Genomic DNA, 19,137 nt, shown 5'->3' with positions numbered 1-19,137 from the left:
AATAAAATTTCTTTTTTTCACTTGGTCTGTCAAAAAAGTGTTTCTTTCGACCAGTCGGTCGGGTTACAAAAAAATTTATTTTGGTCAGTTGGTCTAAAAAAACCTGTGAGTTCAGTTAAAAAATATTTTTTATATGGTCAGTCCGTCCAAAAAACATTCTATTTCATAAAAAAGAAATATAATTTTTTTAGTCGGTCGGTGTAGATAATTTTTTTCGGTTGGTCATTTCAAAAAAATTTTTTTGGTCAGTTGGTCCACAAAAAAAATTTTTTGTAGGTCGGTCAGTCTAAAAAAATGTTTTTCTTCGGTCGGTTAGTTGGTCTAAAAAAATGTTTTTTCAACCTGTGAGTAGGGATAAAATAATTTATTTGGTCGGTCTGTCCAAAAATCATTCTTGTTTTTGGTTAAAAAAAATTGTAATTTCTCTTTGTTGGTCAGTTTAAATAATTTTTTTTGGTCAGTTGTTCCAAAAAATTTTGTGTGGTTGGTTGGTTCAAATAGGTTTTTTTTTGTAGGTCATTCGGTCCAAAAAAAATTTTTTTTGTTCACTTGGTCTGTCAAAAAAATTTTCCTTTCGACCAGTCGGTCAGGTTAAAAAAATGTTTTTTTCGTCAGTCGGTCTAAAAAAACCTGTGAGTTCAGTTAAAAAATATTTTTTTATATGGTCAGTCCGTCCAAAAAACATTCTATTTCATAAAAAAGAAATATTATTTTTTTAGTCGGTCGGTGTAAATAATTTTTTTCGGTTGGTCGTTTCAAAAATTTTTTTGGTAAGTTGGTCCAAAAAAAGTTTTTTTGTAGGTCAGTCAGTCTAAAAAAATGTTTTTCTTTGGTCAGTTGGTTGGTCTAAAAAGATGTTTTTCGACCTCTGAGTTGGCTTAAAATAATTTTGTATTTGGTCAGTCGTCCAAATATCATTGTTTTTGGTGGAAAAAAAAAAGAAGTAATTTCGTAATTGTAATTTTTTTCGGTCGGTTGTTCCAAAAAAAATTTTGTAGGTCGGTTGGTCCAAAAAACTTTTTTTTTGTTCAAAAAAGTGTTTCTTTAGACCTGTCGGTCGGGTTACAAAAAAATTTTTTTTGGTCACTTGGACTAAAAAAAGCTCCTGAGTTCAGTTAAAAAATATTTTTTTTATATGGTCAGTCCGTCGACAAAACATTCTATTTAGTAAAAAAGAAATGTTATTTTTTTAGTCGGTCAGTTTAAATACATTTATTTGGTCGGTCGTTCCAAAAAATTTTGTTTGGTTGGTTGGTTCAAGTAAAGTTTTTTTTTGTAGGTCGTTCGGTCCAAAAAAAATTTTTTTTGTTCACTTGGTCTGTCAAAAAAAAATTTCCTTTCGACCAGTCGGTCGGGGTTAAAATAATTTTTTATTTGGTCGGTCGTCCAAAAATCATTGTTTTTGGTTAAAAAAAAAAAGTAATTTCTCAGTTTAAATAATTTTTTTCGGTCGGTTGTTCCAAAAATTTTTGATTTGGTTGGTTGGTCTAAGTAAACAATTTTTTGTAGGTCGGTCGTTCCAAAAAACTTTTTTTGTTCACTTGGTCGGTCAAAAAAATGTTTCTTTCGACCTGTCGGTCGGGTTAAAAAAAATTTTTTATTTGGTCAGTTGGTCTAAAAAACCTGTGAGTTCAGTTAAAACATATTTTTTTATATGGTCAGTCCGTCCAAAAAACATTCTCTTTCATAAAAAAGAAATATTATTTTTTTAGTCGGTCGGTGTAGATAATTTTTTTCGGTTGGTCATTTCAAAAAAATTTTTTTGGTCATTGGTCCAAACAAATTTTTTTTTGTAGGTCAGTCAGTCTAAAAAAAATGTTTTTCTGTGGTCGGTTGGTTGGTCTTTTTTCAACCTGTGAGTAGGGCTAAAATATTTTTTTATTTGGTTGGTCCGTCCAAAAATCATTCTTGTTTTTGGTTAAAAAAAAAGTTGTAATTTCTTTTGGTTGGTCGGTTTAAATAAATTTTTTTGGTCGGTTTTTTTTTGTAGGTCGTTCGGTCCAAAAAAAAATTTTTTTTGTTCACTTGGTCTGTCAAAAATGTTTTCCTTTCAACCAGTCGGTCGGGTTAAAAAAAATTTTGTTTGGTAAGTCGGTGTAAATAATTTTTTTTCGGTTGGTCGTTTTTAAAAAATTTTTTTTTTGGTCAGTTGGTCCAAAAAAATTTTTTTTGTAGGTCGGTCAGTCTTAAAAAATGTTTTTCTTTGGTTGGTTGGTTGGTCTAAAAATGTTTTTTTCCATGGGTGAGTCGGGTCAAAATAAGTTTTTATTTGTTCGGTCTGTTCAAAATAAAAAAATTTTTGTTCAGTTGGTCGGTCTAAAAAAATTTTTTATGTGGGTTGGTCTGACAAAAATTTTTTTTTTCGACCGGTCAGTCGGGTTAAAATTAGTTTGTATTTGGTCAGTCTGTCCAAAAAACATTTGTTTGTTTTTTTGGTAAAATAAATATTTTTTGGTCGGTTTGTCTAAATAATTTTTTTCGTTCGGTCGTTCCAAAAAAAATTTTTTGTTTTGGTTGGTCGTTCCAATGAATAATTTTTTTTTGTTCAGTTTGTCAGTCTAAAAATTTTTTTGGGGGGGGTCAGCCAGTCAGAATATTTGTTTTGGCCAAAATCTTTTTTTTTTTTGGGTCATTCGGTCGTTCTAAAAATTTTTTTATTGAATTGTTGGTCAGCGTATGGCCAGTCTGACTTCGGTCGGTCGGTTGGTCTGTTAGTCGATCGGTCAGACGGTCGTAGCCTGTGAGCTAACAGTGTAAGCATGCACCTCTGTTTGATCTAGTTTATCATTGTGTGTTTGTAGACGAGGTCTCATCTGGTTTTACCTGAGCAGGTGTTCCAGCCCACCTCAGTAGCCTCTGAGCTAACCGCATTAGCCTTCTCCTACCTCTTGATGAACTCTGATTGGACGAGTTTCTGTCCCTCGTCTGGATTCATGCAAATTCTGTCATTATTCCCGAATAAATTCATCACTTTGGAGCTACTTTCAGGACATAAACACCCCCCCGTCTGACCCTCTGTCCCACATTGTTCCAGGCCGACAGCGTGACGTCCCATCAGATGGAACACTCCACTGACCCACTGGTGAAAAACTTCCATGAGAAGGAATTCCACATTTAATCCATCCTATAAATACAGCTGAATACCACATGTCCTACAGGACGGGACTTTTGGCTGGAACTCCCTTAATGTTCAGGGTTTCATCAGGAACACAGGCTGTAAACAGGAGTTTACACGCTTCATCTCATGTGTTTGTGCTTTGAATTGATTCCAATCAGGACTAAACATCTACATCAGACCCGTTTGTCTGTTATGATGATGGAATCTCCACAGCGATGATGAGGAGGGCTTTCCTTCTTCTTCTTTAGTTTTGTGTTGCGATTGCGACGTGAATCTAGATAAAGATTTGTGTGGTTGTTGTGACATGGACTCGCCACACCGGTCACGCCGCCGTTACCCACCTCTGAACGCCTCGGCGGCGGTCATATGCTTCCTGTACGTCACTATAAGGCTGTCCTCACATGAACCGCGTCCTTGTGAGGGAATGTGGACTCCCGGGGGCCCGGAGGCGTTGATAGGACGCTGCATGGCAGGACATTTTTGTGTCATGTGACCCACACATCCAGCTGGACGTCGGGCCATGATATGGCTGGCTGGCTGCTGAGCATCATGGGATTGTCTTTGTAATTAGTGCGTTGATGTAAAGATGGAGAGACGTGGGGGGGTTAAGGAATCTGACGGGGGGGCTGGTGTGCGTTTCCTTCTGCGCTGTCGGATCAGCGAGGCAGAATCGTCCAACGGGACGGAGTTATATCAGGTCAGGGACGGAACACATGCACGCAGCGGGACACATCAGAGCCTTCAGACCTGGCCCCGTACGGGTCGGTGTTGGGGGGGCCTGATGATAAGCAGGGGTTCCCGCCTCTCTCAGATGTCACATGATGAAGATCAAACGGACCCTGGCATTGAGCGTCCCACGACTGGAATGTTTGTCTTTGACAAGAGAACCGGGGAAAACAGACTTGTTGTGTTAGGAGCTGCACACACACACACACACACACACACACACACACACACACACACACACACACACACACACACACACACACACACACCCTAACCCTCCATTTAAGGTGGTTTCAACCTTTGGAGGGGGTCGCATGGGGGGGGGGGCACTACGACAGATGAGTTCACAAAAACAGGGTTGTTTAAAATCACACCCACGCAAAGAATGCACACCTGTGAAGATGGGACGGCCCGAGGCTCGCCTGCAGTGATGTCACACAGAAGGGGCGGGGCCAGGGTGTCAGGTGCGTGGCTGGTTTGGCCGCGTTTTGTGGCGACACGTTGAAATGTTGATGAATGTCCTGAAAAGTGTAAAACCAGACTAAGTGCGGTCACGCCCATGGCCACGCCCACGGACACGCCCACGTCTCCGAGCGGTTTCGAGACAAAACAGAGTGCGATAGCCGAGCGCTTGTTATGGCTGATAGCATCCTGTTAGCGTTTCACCTGTCAACCCGGGTCATGTCGTCCCGTCATCCCTGCCACCTTCCCGTGTGGTTGCCCCGCCCACATTGGTGTCACCTGGTCATGACAACATCAGGAAGTGTGTGTGTGTGCGTGTGCATGTGCGTGTGTGTCTGCGTGTCCACTTTCCACAAGAAAAAACAAGTTTAAGATCTTTGTGATCCTTCCCAAACTCTTCGTCACAGATGGACGTAGCTCCTCCCCCAACATCGTCGGTTGTTTCCGGACTGAATCCGACTGAATAAAGTTGGTTCAAATTCATCCTTCTGACTGGAAACCTGATTTCCAGTCTTCTTATTGATCGATGTACAATTCCTATCAAATAAAACGTTGAAATCTGGCGACGGGATCGGGTCGGTATCACCGGTGGCCCCTGGGAGCCAACCCGGCCCCAGGACACGCCAACGGCGTGATCTGAGAATCAGCGGCAAGGAATGTGATGTGAACGGGTACAATGACACTAATCCCCCCGCAAAGTTGTTCTTTTTCTTCTCCTTCTTGCAAGATTCCCTTAATCGGATAATCCATGTCTTATTAAACAGGCGACGCCGATCGCGACTGAGGTCTGGGAGAAACTCACGGAAACAGAGCCGGGGTCTCAGGGCACTCGCCGCTTTAATATCGTCAATGGGGGGACTAATTCATTAGAGTCCGGTGTCTTGGCGTGTTGTGTGATGGTTTATGTGTGTGCCTGTGTGTGTGACCGTGTGTTTGCGAGCTTGTGATTGTACACTTGTGTGTGGGAAACCCAGGAAATCCAGGCTCCCATGCGCCAGCGGCCATTGTGTTGAGTTTCCTCCTCTCTCTCTCTGAGTGTGTGTGTGTGTGTGTGTGTGTGTGTGTGTGTGTGTGTGTGTGTGTGTGTGTGTGTGTGTGTGTGTGTGTGTGTGTGGGTGTGTGTGTGTGTGTGTGTGTGTGCGTGCTCTAATGAGAAGGAGGAGGAGTCCATTCCGTACGATTGCATTTGGCAAAGACAACTGGAAACGATCTCGTGAGCGGGTCGGTTCTGTTCGTACCGTCAGGTCCAGTTGTAACAAGAGTTTCACATCCGACTGTACTTCCGGAACAGTGTGTGTGTGTGTGTGTGTGTGTGTGTGTGTGTGTGTGTGTGTGTGTGTGAACAATCTGTCCAGAACATCCTAAAAAAACAAGCCCCAGCAGTGAATAAAAAGGAAGTGTGCCTCAGGAGCTGCTTGGACTCTCTTTGGTTCTGTTTCGCTCAGTCGTCCCCAAGAGAACCAACCAACAGATGAACACGTTTTCTCTCGCCGAGACTCATGGACCGTAGCGCACTTCCGGATGCCGTCAGTCAATAGAATGCGTGTATGGTATCACGTACCTACTAAAAATCCACATTGAGGTGAGGTTGCGCATGTTGATGTGCAAATGTGCGAGGGATTACTTCATTCTTACTTCAGGTCGAACGCCGAACAAAAACGACATGATTGATATCCTTAAATTTCCTGCCAATCCATTGAGAAACCCAACGTAAATCTTGTTTCGACTCGGATCTGCACCAAAACTTAAGACAAGACAAAATAAGATACTCCTTTATTTGCCCCACAGTGGGGACATTCTCAAAAGGACTTTTCATCTTGACTCCCCCAACGAGCATTGCGCGAACGGGTCGACTGGGGTTGTTGAGTGAGCGGGAAAGTAGTTCCAGGATGTATCTGGTCACCGTGAACCTTTCTGTTTGGGAGGTTATTTTGACTTTTTCTGCCCCCTTCGGAGGCGTTTTATCTCGGCTCGTCGCATTCCATCCCGCGTGGACGTTGGGATGAGACCAAACACGAAGCCGCGGCGGGACGAGGTTAGGAAAGGTCGAGACTGTTCTTACACAACACGGAGTTCATTGACCCCCGTGTGTGTCTGCGCTGGAGAAAACATGTCCAGAAAATAACGTAAGTACGCCGGGGAAGTCCTTGATGAGGAACAATGTTGTGGGAGGATGTTTTCTGTCCACTAATCAGAGGCTGTTATTTTGTTCGTTGGACTTCGAAGAAATGTTTCGCAACCTTGTTGCTCCTGCAAGAAAGTTTTCAGATTGCTTCCCTGGACTCATCTGGGAGCTCCAAGCCCTACATATGGATTTGATAAACCGCCCGGTGGAATGGCGTGCTCCAGATTCCGACGGTCTGAAAACACACAAGTTTGGAACGCGTTGGGAACGTCAGGAAGGCCTCCGTAAACACAAGACTACCAGGGTCACGAGTTTCTCATTTTCTGATGTCACAGAGTCGACAGCCATAAATGTTTCAACAATCCCGCTTTAGCCGACTTAATCTGGTCAGAATGAAATTGTTCACCAGATTAGAACACGTTACAGAACATGAGAGAGCAGCGGCGCACAGATTGTTCCGTGTTGTTGTTGTTGTTGTGGGTAATCCCGTTCGCCATGGCGACACAACCTGCCGTTTGTTCTCAGGTGCAGGATTCAGACACGTCACTTAAACATCTGACGCAAATACGTACCCACGTCACACACACACACACACACACACACACACACACACACACACACACACACACACACACACACACTTAAGGAGTGGGGGCTGTGCTTTTCCTCCCACGCTTACAGTAAGGGATGTTGACACACGGGGGTCACTGGATGGGGAGGCGAGGGGAGGTTCGTTGACCCTGGTCCCGCTCAGCTGTGTCGTTGCGGCAACCATCTGAATCAGGTCGCTGACGGACGCCCGTTCCCTCGCACCACAGCTGTAAGCCACGCCTATTCCGCTGGCTTATCTCGCAGTGTGTGAGTGTTTGCGTTGGCGCGCCCGAGCCGGGTGTTTTTGATCACATCTCGAGTCCAGCAGGTGGTAGACAAACACACACACACACACACACACACACACACACACACACACACACACACACACACACACACACCATCAGGTGCACACAGTCGTTGTGGAGCTTTATCATTTGCTCATTGCGGAACATAACCTCGATGTTGTCGTGTCGGGGCACGCTCTTGTGTTGTGTTGCCATGACAACCTGTCACTCAGGATGCTCCGCATGCCACAGCACTTCCACACACGCCAGCGCAAACATTTTCACATCGCTGATGAACGTTTTGGAAGCCGCCGCTTCCTGAGACAGGACCTGAAACATCCCTTCGCACTCAGATCGCCGCACAAACAGAAACAATGATCGGGCTGCTGTTTGTTTTGTTCTCTTTCCTCTCACCCCCACCCCCATCAACACCGAACCCCCCCACACACAAACACACACACACACCCTGTTAGTTTGTTGGATTCCTCTGTTGGGGGTGAGGAGGAGGGGGAGATGGGTGAGGAGAGAAACATTTAGAACTCACTGAAGTCACCTTTGGACAGAATGAGAAAAAAAATGCCAAAAACAAACAAATTTGTTTTTACTTTTTTACAGCTAGAAAAACTTTAAATGTGTTGTAAACTGTGACCTGTTACACTGCTGAACTCAATTTAAGTGTTTAACGACAGGCAAACTAGGATCAATAGGCAAACTAGGATCAATAGGCAAACTAGGATGAATAATCGTGAGGAATGATGGTGGGAGGGTCCAGAGAAAGGGGGCGGGTTCAGGGCATTCATCAAATTTCCAACTAGATTTTTTTACTTAAAAAAATTTTTTTTTTAAACTTTAACATCCCATGAACACCAGGTAACCATGACGACAATTGTTGTCATTAGAATAACACCCAGCCAGAAGGCATGGCCACACCTCTGACTTGTTATTGCTTTATAAAATCACACCTGTACCTATGCTAGCTGAATCGCGTTAGCATTTCTCTGCTAGTTGTGAAGCAATCCATCGGCCGTCGTGTTCATAACATCAGCGTGACGCTCCAGCGCCGTCGGACTCCTGCTGACATTGACCTCTGTGATGCTTCTTGCATCAGATGCTGTCTGCTGTTACATAAGATGAAAACTGACCCATACCCATCCCCTCCCCCCAATGTACTCTGTGTTTGTTCGTGGAAGTACGCACAGCAACCTTTCATAGGAGACAAGCCTCCACTGGCTTTATTTATATCGTCATAGTACGTCAATATCATCGCAGTGCAAACACTTAGTATAAAATATCGTCTTTAACAAAATGTACATTCACATAAAACGTCTCCATAAATACATCTTCAACAAAAGAACTCGACAAATATCGAATCATTCATAATATATCTCTGAAAAAAGACCATGTACAATAATATCTAGTAATACCTACATATACCAATTGAAACCCGTATTATACAGTATGAAAATATCCAATTTTACAGTAAATATAGTGTACACAACTCCTTTCCATTCACGTTCCGGCAACGGTTAAAAGCAAGTGTATAAAAATCCTCATTGTTTAATCTCTTAGAAACTCAAAAGTTAGCGTTGGCTACCGTTTAGACTTCAAGAAACGCGACGACGTCGTTCGATCAGGTGACGGCGTCCAAACAAACCTCCAGAATCGACGCCGGCCGACAAAGCGTGTTACAAAAACTCTTAAAGGAACAACTCCAAACAGCGATTATGCATTCGACAACCACCGTAGCCACACATCCAGCTGTGCTCCAGCTTCACGACAAAACTTTTGATATGTTTATGAAAATAGGTTGGCACATTTGAACACCGGCTACCTGTTGGAGGAAGAGGAGGAGCCTCCGGCCTGATCGAACCGTCCTGAGGACGTCCTCGCATGAAGAACACCAAAAAAAAAGCACCTTACATTCAAAGACGACCGCTTCCTTTAGCGCATGCATGACATTTAAGCCGAGTCAGCGCGTGTCGGCCTACGATGCTTCATCACAACACGCGTGCAGGCTGTGCATGCTAGAATAGAACCGGGCTGTGTTAGCCGTAGCATGCTAATACCGTCAGATAAATGTGTATTTTTTCCGAGGAACACGGAGGTTTGGTCGTCTCCCAACATCTTGTCCGTTACCAAAGCAGCTTGTAGTTCATAAAAATAGTCAAACTGAATATTTTGAACCATAGAAAATATTTCTTCATAAACAAACACGCTGGGAAAAAAAAGGTTTCCTTTTTTTAAAAAAAACCCACACAAAATAATTTGTAAAGTCATGCTCCACGGAGATACAGTTGGGCGTGGCTAGCTACGCACACGCCGGCGGCTACATACACTATCAGGGCGGGGCTACAGCATGCAGGGCAAACGGGCGGAGACACGGACCGCGTTATTGCTACACTCCGACGAGGAAGAATCTGGAAGTCAAGCATCACAGGGAAAACAGACGTACAAACGTGAGCGGGAATGCGGCGATGGCGTCACGCGCCAAAAGAGTCGAGGGGTTCGGTTTGAGTGGGTGGGGCTTCGACGGCGTCCGTTGTTTGATGAGTGGCTTCACGGACACCCCTCCGCAATGGATTTGTGAAAAAAGGATCAGAAAAGGCAACAACAACAAAATAAAGAAAGAGAAAGAAAGATGGCGTCGTGAGGAGTGGTCGCTAAGGCAACAGCACTGATTTGGTTTTTTGGAGAGGAAAAACATCGCTGAAGTCGTTAAAGGAATTTCCCGATGTGGAGAGAGGCTGTGCTACACCATCAGTTGTGCATCTCGCTTCGTTTTTTAGTTTGCTAGAGTCCAGGATTCGGTAATCGTGGCGAAAAACGTCCCGTTCAGGAGTCCGGAACACGGCGCTGGCCTCCGATTGGACGATCCACACAGGAAGTAGAAGAACCGACAGCTCCATCCGGTCCTCTACTGGTAAACTCTTTGCTATCTCGTTGCCGCCCTTTTTTTGTTTTTGGTCACCATGGAGACAGTATCCGTCACACCGTTGCCGTGGCGACCGAGGGCAGAAACCTGGTGGTGCTGGTGGAGGTGGTGGGGTTGGCGGCGCCTGGGCTCGGCGTCCTGATGGTGGCGTAGGTGGTGACCGTGGGGGCGGGGCTAAGTCTGGTGCACACGCTGCCGTGGGCGAAGGCGCTGGACCGCCGCTCGGCGCCGGGCGGGTTCTGCTCGGGCGGACGAGGTCGACCACGCCCCTCCAGGAAGTAGGTGAGCATCTGACCTTTGCCCTTCACGCTGACCTGGCCGCGGCACACGAAGCGGTAGCAGTCGGCGATGAGCCGGTGAACGTCTTCAGTCACCTGGAGGAGAGATGGAAGGTTCAGTTCTGCCGCGTCTTCTTCTTCGTTGGTGGTTCAGAGTTAGTTAGCAGTTAGCTTAGCGCCGTACCTGTATCTTTCCCTGAACGCCTGTGCTGTCCATCCTGCTGGCGACGTTCACCGTGTTCCCCCAGATGTCGTACTGCGGTCGTCGCGCACCTATCACGCCGGCCACCACCGGTCCCACGTTGATGCCTGGAGGGAAAGAAAAGCAGGTTTTACCCACCGGACACGCCCCCTACTGTTTCCTCTGGGTACTGCAACCATTAACCAAGTAAACAGAGAACATTTTGACATTTGAGGGGTCCGCAACCCAGTTTTTTTGGCTGGGAACTCAAGACATCCTGGACGGCTTCAGTTGAACATTTAAACATCAAACGTTAAATGTGTTTCAATATTTTAACGGTTTTAAACGTTGAAAGACGGTGCCGCCCTGAGCAAAGCATCGTGGGATCGAGAACAGACGGAAAACACTGATGAACGTCCGGAGCGTCGGAGAAAGTCCACCGAAGGGGACCGATGGCTACAAAACTCTAGCTAAGTCAAGCTAAAGCTCTAGCGTTAGCATTAGGGTCCCGTGTGAGGAAGGCGCCGAAGCGGATGACGTAGTTTGTTTTTGTTTTCAAGCGCCAGTCTTTCTCTTTTCTTAGAAACCATGAACCTAAACAATCACCTCTTTATTAAAAGAGCTTTATTTTCTATTTATGTGCGACGGATCCTTTAATCTGTTAATGCTATTAATATTAAATACAACCGAGTCAAAGAAGCCCTGGTTTTGTTCCTGCTGCTCATGAGTGACATGAATCCACGTTGGTGACGCGACTCCGCGTCTTCGCGTTTGTTTTTCCTGCTCTTACTGGAAACGCCAGCGCTGCCCGGATTAGGAAACGTTTCTGCAAAGACGGTTCAGCCAAGCACACAAACACAGGGAGCGCCCCCCCCCCCGTTACAGGACAGGATGGTCCTGTATATGCTGGGATTAAACATGGGCTCCCATTGCAGGCTCCCCACAGGATACCCAACACAATGGAAGCTTGAGGTCTGGTTGTGATGCACTTCCTTCCAAACGTAACAGCGGCGAGCGTCAGCGGCGAGCGTCAGCGGCGAGCGTCAGCGGCGTTCCAGCTCACCTACTCTCAGGACGAAGTCGTTGTAGGACTGGTAGTTGATGGCATCCAAGACGTCGAACATCTCAATGGCGAAATCGGACACCGTGCATAAATGTGAGGCGATGGACTTCTTCGCCTGAGTGAGAGAAGGAACATCGGTGTTAGACGGTGATGTCACCCTGACATCATTCAGCTCGGTTACAAAAGCACGCCTGAAGTTTCCCCTCCAGTCAAACCGCTGGGATTTGCAGAAAAAGGGTCTTTTTTTGTTTGTCGGCTTTTACGGGATTTAAAGAAACTTTACGAATGCGAGATACGCTGACGCCAACAAGAGGCTGTTAATCCCTCGAAAAGGATTTGAGGATTGAAACGTGACAAGGCTCCAAACATCAACACGACTGAAAATAGTTGGCCTCTCAAAAATATGCGTTCTGAACGGTTTGGAAATGTGCTAATGCCCCACGGGGTCTAAATTTAGCTGGGGTTGGTGTACCTTGGAGGCGGTGGTAGGAACCAGCCCTACTGCAGCCATGTAGGTGCTGCCGATAGTCTTGATTTTCTCGATGTCCCTGTAGCACTCTTTATCCATCAGCTAAAGAGAGGAAAGGAAGAAATACGGGATGAAAACGCGACTGGTTAGTGTCGTGGTTGTGATCGAAAAACTCGATTGAAGAGATTCAAATGGAAAACGTCGAAGTCGGCTCACCTCGTCGAAGTCGGCGATGATTTCGTTGAGCAGCCGCAGACACTCCACGCCCATGTTGTTCCCGTCCAGCTCGATGTAGAAGTCGTTGAAGTTGGCGATGGAGGCGAAGAGAACGCCGACCTGAGCGTAGGACTGGTAGTAGAGGTCCTGCAGGGGGGGTTTGGGGAGAACTTCAGTTTCAAGGGATTTACATCAGCATCCAGGCCGACGGGAATACTGATATTCAAAATCGTGAAAATATGAGATAAGACCCCAAAACTCTGACCCAGTTCCCAACCCAACCCTCCCCACTTAAATTCATCAGATTCACTTTATAACGTTCCTCCTGTCAGAGCAACATGGGTGAAAACAGCATTTCCACGGCGGCGGGGGCAACAATGGTCGGAGCAGTGAAACGCTAAATTCCAGGCAGCAGACGTCCCGCTGCGCTGTTATGAATACAGTGTGAGGCTGAACTTTAGCCCAGAGGAAAGAGAGGAAGCCTTTCTATACACTGCAGCTTGGGGGGGTCACCAGTACGCCGGAAACATAGTTCCTGACTTCCTGCCCCCAGTGTTTACTAGTCTCGGTCTCAGACGGCCCCCACGCCGCTTGATGCACGGCCTGCTGGGTAGAAAAGCATCAGGGCTCCGACTTCTTACCGTCGGTAACAAACCCCATGACGAGACCGAAGACGATATAAAAATATTAACGAAAGCAGACGTGTCCCTCCGCCGAGACCGAAATGTGATGGATTGTGTGCCTAGATCACATGTGTCAAACTCCAGGCCCGGGGGCTAAATGTGGCCCCCGAGAACATAAAAGGTGGGTGCCTAAAAATAAAAAGGTCAAAAGTGTGATTTGACCTGAACCTACATTTCCCACAATGCAGTAGTTCATCCCATCTGAACTTACAGTTACATTTAGTTACATTACACTGAGTTACATTTAGTTACATTTATTAGTTACATTAAGGAGTAGTTACATTTAGTTACATTACACTGAGTTACATTTAGTTACATTTATTAGTTACATTAAGGAGTAGTTACATTTAGTTACATTACACTGAGTTACATTTAGTTACATTTATTAGTTACATTAAGGAGTAGTTACATTTAGTTACATTACACTGAGTTACATTTAGTTACATTTATTAGTTACATTAAGGAGTAGTTACATTTAGTTACATTACACTGAGTTACATTTAGTTACATTTATTAGTTACATTAAGGAGTAGTTACATTTATGCTACATTACATTGAGTTACATTAACTTACATTTATTAGTTACTTCTGGCCCTTTGAAGACAACGATTGTGCTGATGTTTGATGTCATTTCATATTTTCCAGACATATAAGGTGCAATGAAAAGACAGTCGTGGTGCATTGTGGGTAATGTAGGACATTTCCAGAACTGGACTCTTTAGAGACTTCAACACCTTTATCAAAACGAAAAACAAAACTCTTTTGCTTTGAATAGATGTATTCTATCTGTTTTGTTCTTATTAGTTGAATTTTGCAATATTTTTTGCATATCAATGTAAAAAAGGAACATTTCCCATCGCCTTTATAAAGAAAGTCATATTTTAGCCGTTAGCATTAGAGCCTGAAATCGTTTCCAGGCCTCTGTCCTTTTGTTGGGATGTGAATTTCCTGACAGGATGTGTGTTTTCATCACTTCCTCAGAAGGGGGGGGCAGGAAGGAACAGAGATCAGTGGAGGGGATGTTCAGAGCCACCGGGCCGGCGCTAACACTTCCACTTTAACACCCCGACACGTCGCTCCATTGTCCCGAACGGCTGGGAAACGTTCTCGTCCTGACACCCCAACCCGACACCAGGGGCATGATGGGAATTCATTAACACGTCTACTGACCTGACGCCGGAAGAGGTAATACTGACATCTGGACATGGAAAGTTAAATGAATTAAAATGAAACGACTGATGATAAAAAAACGAGTTAACAGATTTAATTAAAAGTTTGGTCTCGACATTTTCACTGATGTGAATCTTTAGTTTCTAAAACTAAAACTGTATTTAATTTTAATAGTATTCTCTGACATGCATCACCAGGTATTCAGAAGCCACATGTGGGTGCAGTACCTCTACCTGACCTCCAGGAGGCAGCAATTCACCCGAGACTTCACTCTCATGAATGATGGAGATTATTCGTTATAATTTAAATCTGATTAGTGAATTCTTAATTGTTTTCACACTAGATTAACTGTCTAAGTAACTGTAACTAAAATGGATTACTTGCTGAAGTTTCCTCCAGTGTATTGATCATATTTGATCACCTGATCAGCTGATTTTAAAGCCGATTCCTCCTGCTTCTTCTTCAGATCCTAAAGGTTATTTAACAGGAATCTGACTTTCTGTTTATTCCTGAGGCGTTTGCTCCCATTGGACGGACGATCTGGGCTGGAGGGGCCCCCTGACACGCCCGCCGATGCTCACCATGTTCCTGGGGTTGGACATGAGGAAGTGCTGGGCCACGTGAGCCGGAAGCAGGTTGAACAGGATCCTCTTGTTGTCCAGCTTCACCTTCTCCATGTCATCCCTCTCCTCCTCCGCCTGGAGAGGCACAGGTGAGTGACAGCGGCGCAACACAACCAACCGGGGAGATTCAAACACAACGGAGCTGAGAGTTTGGGGTGCGATGGCGCCTCCTGATCACTAGAGGGAGATAACGATCTACAAACCCCAGTGGTGACAGCTGGGCTTAAAATAGAAACAGGAGGCTTTTCATGATCCGCTGAGACAAATGAAGACAACAAACGCGTCTGATCGAATCATCCCGGCTTCAGAAGCTCCTAAAATATCCCAGAATCCCTGTGAGTCACGTAAGCCGTGTGTTACTTTACGCTTGTGTAACGGTGTTGGGGCGCATGTTGAACAAAATCGTTTTCATCCTTATAAAATAAACGTTAAAAAAAAAAAATTAAATAGAAATATCCGAGGGATTCATTTGAGAAAACCTTTTTTTCTCTTTTCCTGAACCGGCGGAGCGTTGACACGTGTCGAATCTCGACACGCCCAGGTCACACTCCACTGAGTGTGAGGCGTCTGGAGACGAGGCTTTTATCCAGCCAATCCCAAATGATCGCGAGCTAACCGTCGCTAAAAAAAAAAAAAAAGCCTGAGGAGGAAAACGACAATCAGAACCAGGATCGGATCACCGGGGCCCCCTGCTGGGCGTTAGAGAGGCTGCTGTTAACATGGACACGACTCATGTCTTCTCGTGAATAAATGACATTTATAAAATATTTTTATTTCATTTTATTTATTTATTTATTTATTTTTATTTAAGGTACACTAAATAAATAAATAATAGTTTCATTCCGTACCTGAGTCGCCCACAGGTAGTCGAGCCGGAGCTTCAGGTCCAGCTGTCGGGAGTGAAGCGCCAGAGCTCCAGAGATCAGCAACACGGCTAACACGGGGTCGTACCCCCGGGTGTGGAGGAACCCCCCCCTGAAAGAACAACAACAGAATTTATGCTTCATATCGGGGGTATAAAAAAACAAACAAAAAAAAAACACCTGAAGTGATGCTCTCACCCTACGGCTTGGCGATAGCCGCTTGTCTCCATGACGACAGTGTAGGTGATGGAGAGGAGGACGAGCAAGAGCATCTTGGGGAGGGAGGAGACGCGGAGGTAAGGGATGAGGGTGAGGGTCCCGGCCACGCAGGACAGCAGGGCGTACGCCATGTTGGGACAGGCTCTGTCCACGCCCGTGACGTTGGCGTCCGGAGGGGCGTTGCCAGGAGGGGCGTCGGCCAGCGGGTCGCTGGAGTTGTTCCCGGTCGTCCCCCAGGGAACGCATCCGACCTGGACGACAAACAATAACCAACGTAAAAGCAACGCGTTCAGGATTATTTGTGATGATGCAGTAGCCTCTATGCTAGCTAAACTAAGTCTTGCATTAGCATTAGCAGACGTGTTACTGACATGATGCGTGTAAAATACCAAAACTATCCACGTAAAACTTCTTCTTTTCCTTTTGGCTTTCCCCTTCAGGGGTCTCCCCAGCCAATCAGTGTCCTCCATCTAACCCTGTCTTCTCATCCTCTTCTCTCACACCAACTACCTTCATGTCCTCTTTCACTACATCCATAAACCTCCTCTTTGGTCTTCCTCTAGGCCTCCTGCCTGGCAGTTCAGAACTCAGCATCCTTCTACCAATAAATTCACTATCTCTCCTCTGGACATGTCCAAACCATCTCAGTCTGGCCTCTCTGACTTTATCTCCAGAACCTCTAACATGTGCTGTCCCTCTGATGTACTCATTCCTGATCCTATCCTTCCTGGTCACTCCCAGAGAGAACCTCAGCATCTTCATCTCTGCTACCTCCAGCTCTGTCTCCTGTCTTTTCCTCAGTGACACTGTCTCTAGACCAAACAACATCGCTGGTCTCACCACAGTTTTGTACACCTTTCCTTTCATTTTAGCTGAAACTCTTCTATCACACATCACACCTGACACTTTCCTCCACCCGTTCCATCCTGCCTGGACACGCTTCTTCACCTCTTTTCCACACTCTCCATTGCTCTGGACTGTTGACCCTAAGTACTTCAAATCCTCCACCTTCTTGATCTCTTCTCCCTGTAACCTCACTCTTCCACTTGGGTCCCTCTCATTCACACCCATGTACTCTGTCTTACTGCGGCTAACCTTCATTCCTCTCCTTTCCAGGACAAACCTCCACCTCTCTAGCTTCTCCTCCACCTGTTCCCTGCTCTCAGATTAGCACTAATGTTAGCATACCAATGTTGGCTAAATAGTTAGCATAAACTCAAATTACAGCTAACACTTATGTCATCAGTGTCATCAGTTTTTCAGGGCTTTGCTTGATAAAAAAGAATTAAAGATGTTCAAAAATTAGCTTTAGCATGCTAATGACATGAACTACGATGTCAGCCCTTGCAAATATAGCTAGTTAGCATAAATCCATGTTGTTTTTTTACTCATTTTATCTTCAAGGATAGTTTTTAAACTCGCTTTAACAAAATGAGCAGATTAGAAAAAAAAAAAACCAGCCTGGGGCGCCACGTCGTCTGATTCATCTCTGAAATCCAACTTTATTATGCTAATTACACAAAAAACACACACGGAAGAATTAGACAAACTAATTATGAGGAAGTGGCGCCGTCCCCTCGCTGCACCCTGGCTGCTGCGCCGCTGTTTGATTCTGTTTCGCACCTACAAACCCACCGCTGATGCTGATGCTGATGCTGACACCAAACCGGTAGCATTGGACATCTTTTAATGAGTGTTTTACACTTGAACAACAAATGTTGTCTTCCTCATAGCGTCAGCGGCACCATCTGCTCGGCTGCCAGCGTTTCTCCGCCGGCTAATCCGTGACGAGCAGACGAGGCCGCTGGATGAACGGCGAGCCGGTGACACCGTGACTCCCAGCTGTTTTATTGTGATGTCAATATTTAAGCGATAACATCGACGCGGCGCAAATTCATTCTGAGATAAGTCGGAAACGTGAAAACTCACCACGCAGGCCTGGGTCACCGAGTAGGTGAGCAGCACCAGGAAGACGCACAGCGCCGTTCGGATCTGGATGGTGAGGCAGCCCGGCTGGCACTGGAAGAAGGGGGGGAGGGGGGGCAAAGGGGGAGGGGCTTATTATAGAACGTGATGACATTTCAATGCGGTGTGATGTCACAGAGGGAATAGATGATGTCACAGCTCGTCTGGTTGGTACGTCAATTCCACCCCGCTCCTGTAGGGGGCGCCACCCTGGATTTTAATTCATGATTGTGTAATGATTATGTACGTTTCAGACAATCAGCCAATCAATGTCCTTGCTGACGCAAACAATTTGATCTAATTCGGGTTCCAGCCAATGAAATGTCAGACTTGTGTGTTCATATAAAAAAGATGCTAATTGAGTTCCATCTTTTAGGTGCGCCTTAAATAACGTAATCTGATTATTTCTCTTTGGAACCAACCAAACACGCCGCCTGATTCTCTGTGCTCCGCCCCTCAGCTCCTGGGGGGGGGCGGTCCTACCTGAACGCTGGTCAGGTGCAGGTACATTACACACGCCACGTGGAAACACACACAGAGCACCAGCAGCAGCAGCACCAGCATCCCCCTGAGGAGAGACCAGAGTGAGTGTGTGTGTGTGTGTGTGTGTGTGTGTGTGTGTGTGTGTGTGTGTGTGTGTGTGTGTGTGTGTGTGTGTGGGTGTGTGTGTACGTACTGTGGGATCATTAGCAGGTAGATAAGGCCAAACAGAGCGGCGAGGATCAGAGAGAGAACTACTGCGCTGATGAAATGATCGTCATAAACCTGGTGATACTGAGAAAGGACAGAAAGAACGTCAACATCCCTTGTTTACTTATTTATTTATTTATTTATTTATTTATTTGCACGTCTTTATGGATTTTATCTGAGCGGCCGCAGCGTATAATGATATAATTATAAAATTATTATATTAATATTCTTTAGCGTCACGTCAGGAAGTGAATTTATCCCCTTAATGCCTGAACCTTGAAATAATTGCCAGAAAAATCTAATTTCTCAAAATTAAGTCTAATGAAATTCTTATGAGAAATTTGTCCCAAAATAATTTTAAAAAATTGGATACATATAAATTTTAATTTGTATAATTGTTGCTAAATTTAGATTTTTTTCAGCAGATTCATGCGTCTGATTGTATAAATTAGCATTTTTTTGGAGGGGGGAGGGGG

The 19,137-nt window shown here is 45.2% G+C and overlaps 1 protein-coding gene and 1 long non-coding RNA gene across 2 annotated transcripts in view; one reads left to right on the top strand and one right to left on the bottom strand.

The window, feature by feature from the left end:
- The first annotated feature begins 6,303 nt into the window (after positions 1-6,303).
- On the top strand, positions 6,304-15,002 carry LOC137599342 (uncharacterized). Its single transcript, XR_011036798.1, has 3 exons — positions 6,304-6,432; positions 14,113-14,316; positions 14,816-15,002. It is a non-coding gene; the product is annotated as an uncharacterized lncRNA (long non-coding RNA).
- Positions 6,426-19,137, bottom strand: part of LOC137599338 (adenylate cyclase type 1-like) — a 29,836-nt gene continuing 17,124 nt past the window's right edge. Inside the window, exons 10-20 of the mRNA XM_068320200.1 lie at positions 18,648-18,745; positions 18,455-18,539; positions 17,936-18,025; positions 15,986-16,257; positions 15,773-15,899; positions 14,883-14,999; positions 12,449-12,595; positions 12,236-12,334; positions 11,764-11,878; positions 10,704-10,828; positions 6,426-10,615 (exon numbers count right to left, since the gene is read on the bottom strand). Of these exons, the coding sequence (XP_068176301.1) occupies positions 10,295-10,615; positions 10,704-10,828; positions 11,764-11,878; positions 12,236-12,334; positions 12,449-12,595; positions 14,883-14,999; positions 15,773-15,899; positions 15,986-16,257; positions 17,936-18,025; positions 18,455-18,539; positions 18,648-18,745 (1,596 nt within the window). The 3' untranslated portion in view covers positions 6,426-10,294. The remainder of the gene's footprint in view (positions 10,616-10,703; positions 10,829-11,763; positions 11,879-12,235; positions 12,335-12,448; positions 12,596-14,882; positions 15,000-15,772; positions 15,900-15,985; positions 16,258-17,935; positions 18,026-18,454; positions 18,540-18,647; positions 18,746-19,137) is intronic.

The sequence above is a fragment of the Antennarius striatus genome, chromosome 7 (genome assembly GCF_040054535.1).
Source record: "Antennarius striatus isolate MH-2024 chromosome 7, ASM4005453v1, whole genome shotgun sequence".
Taxonomy (NCBI): Eukaryota; Metazoa; Chordata; class Actinopteri; order Lophiiformes; family Antennariidae; genus Antennarius; species Antennarius striatus.
The sequence above is the reverse complement of the archived record's forward strand: the minus strand, read 5'-3'. Positions and strand labels throughout refer to the sequence as shown.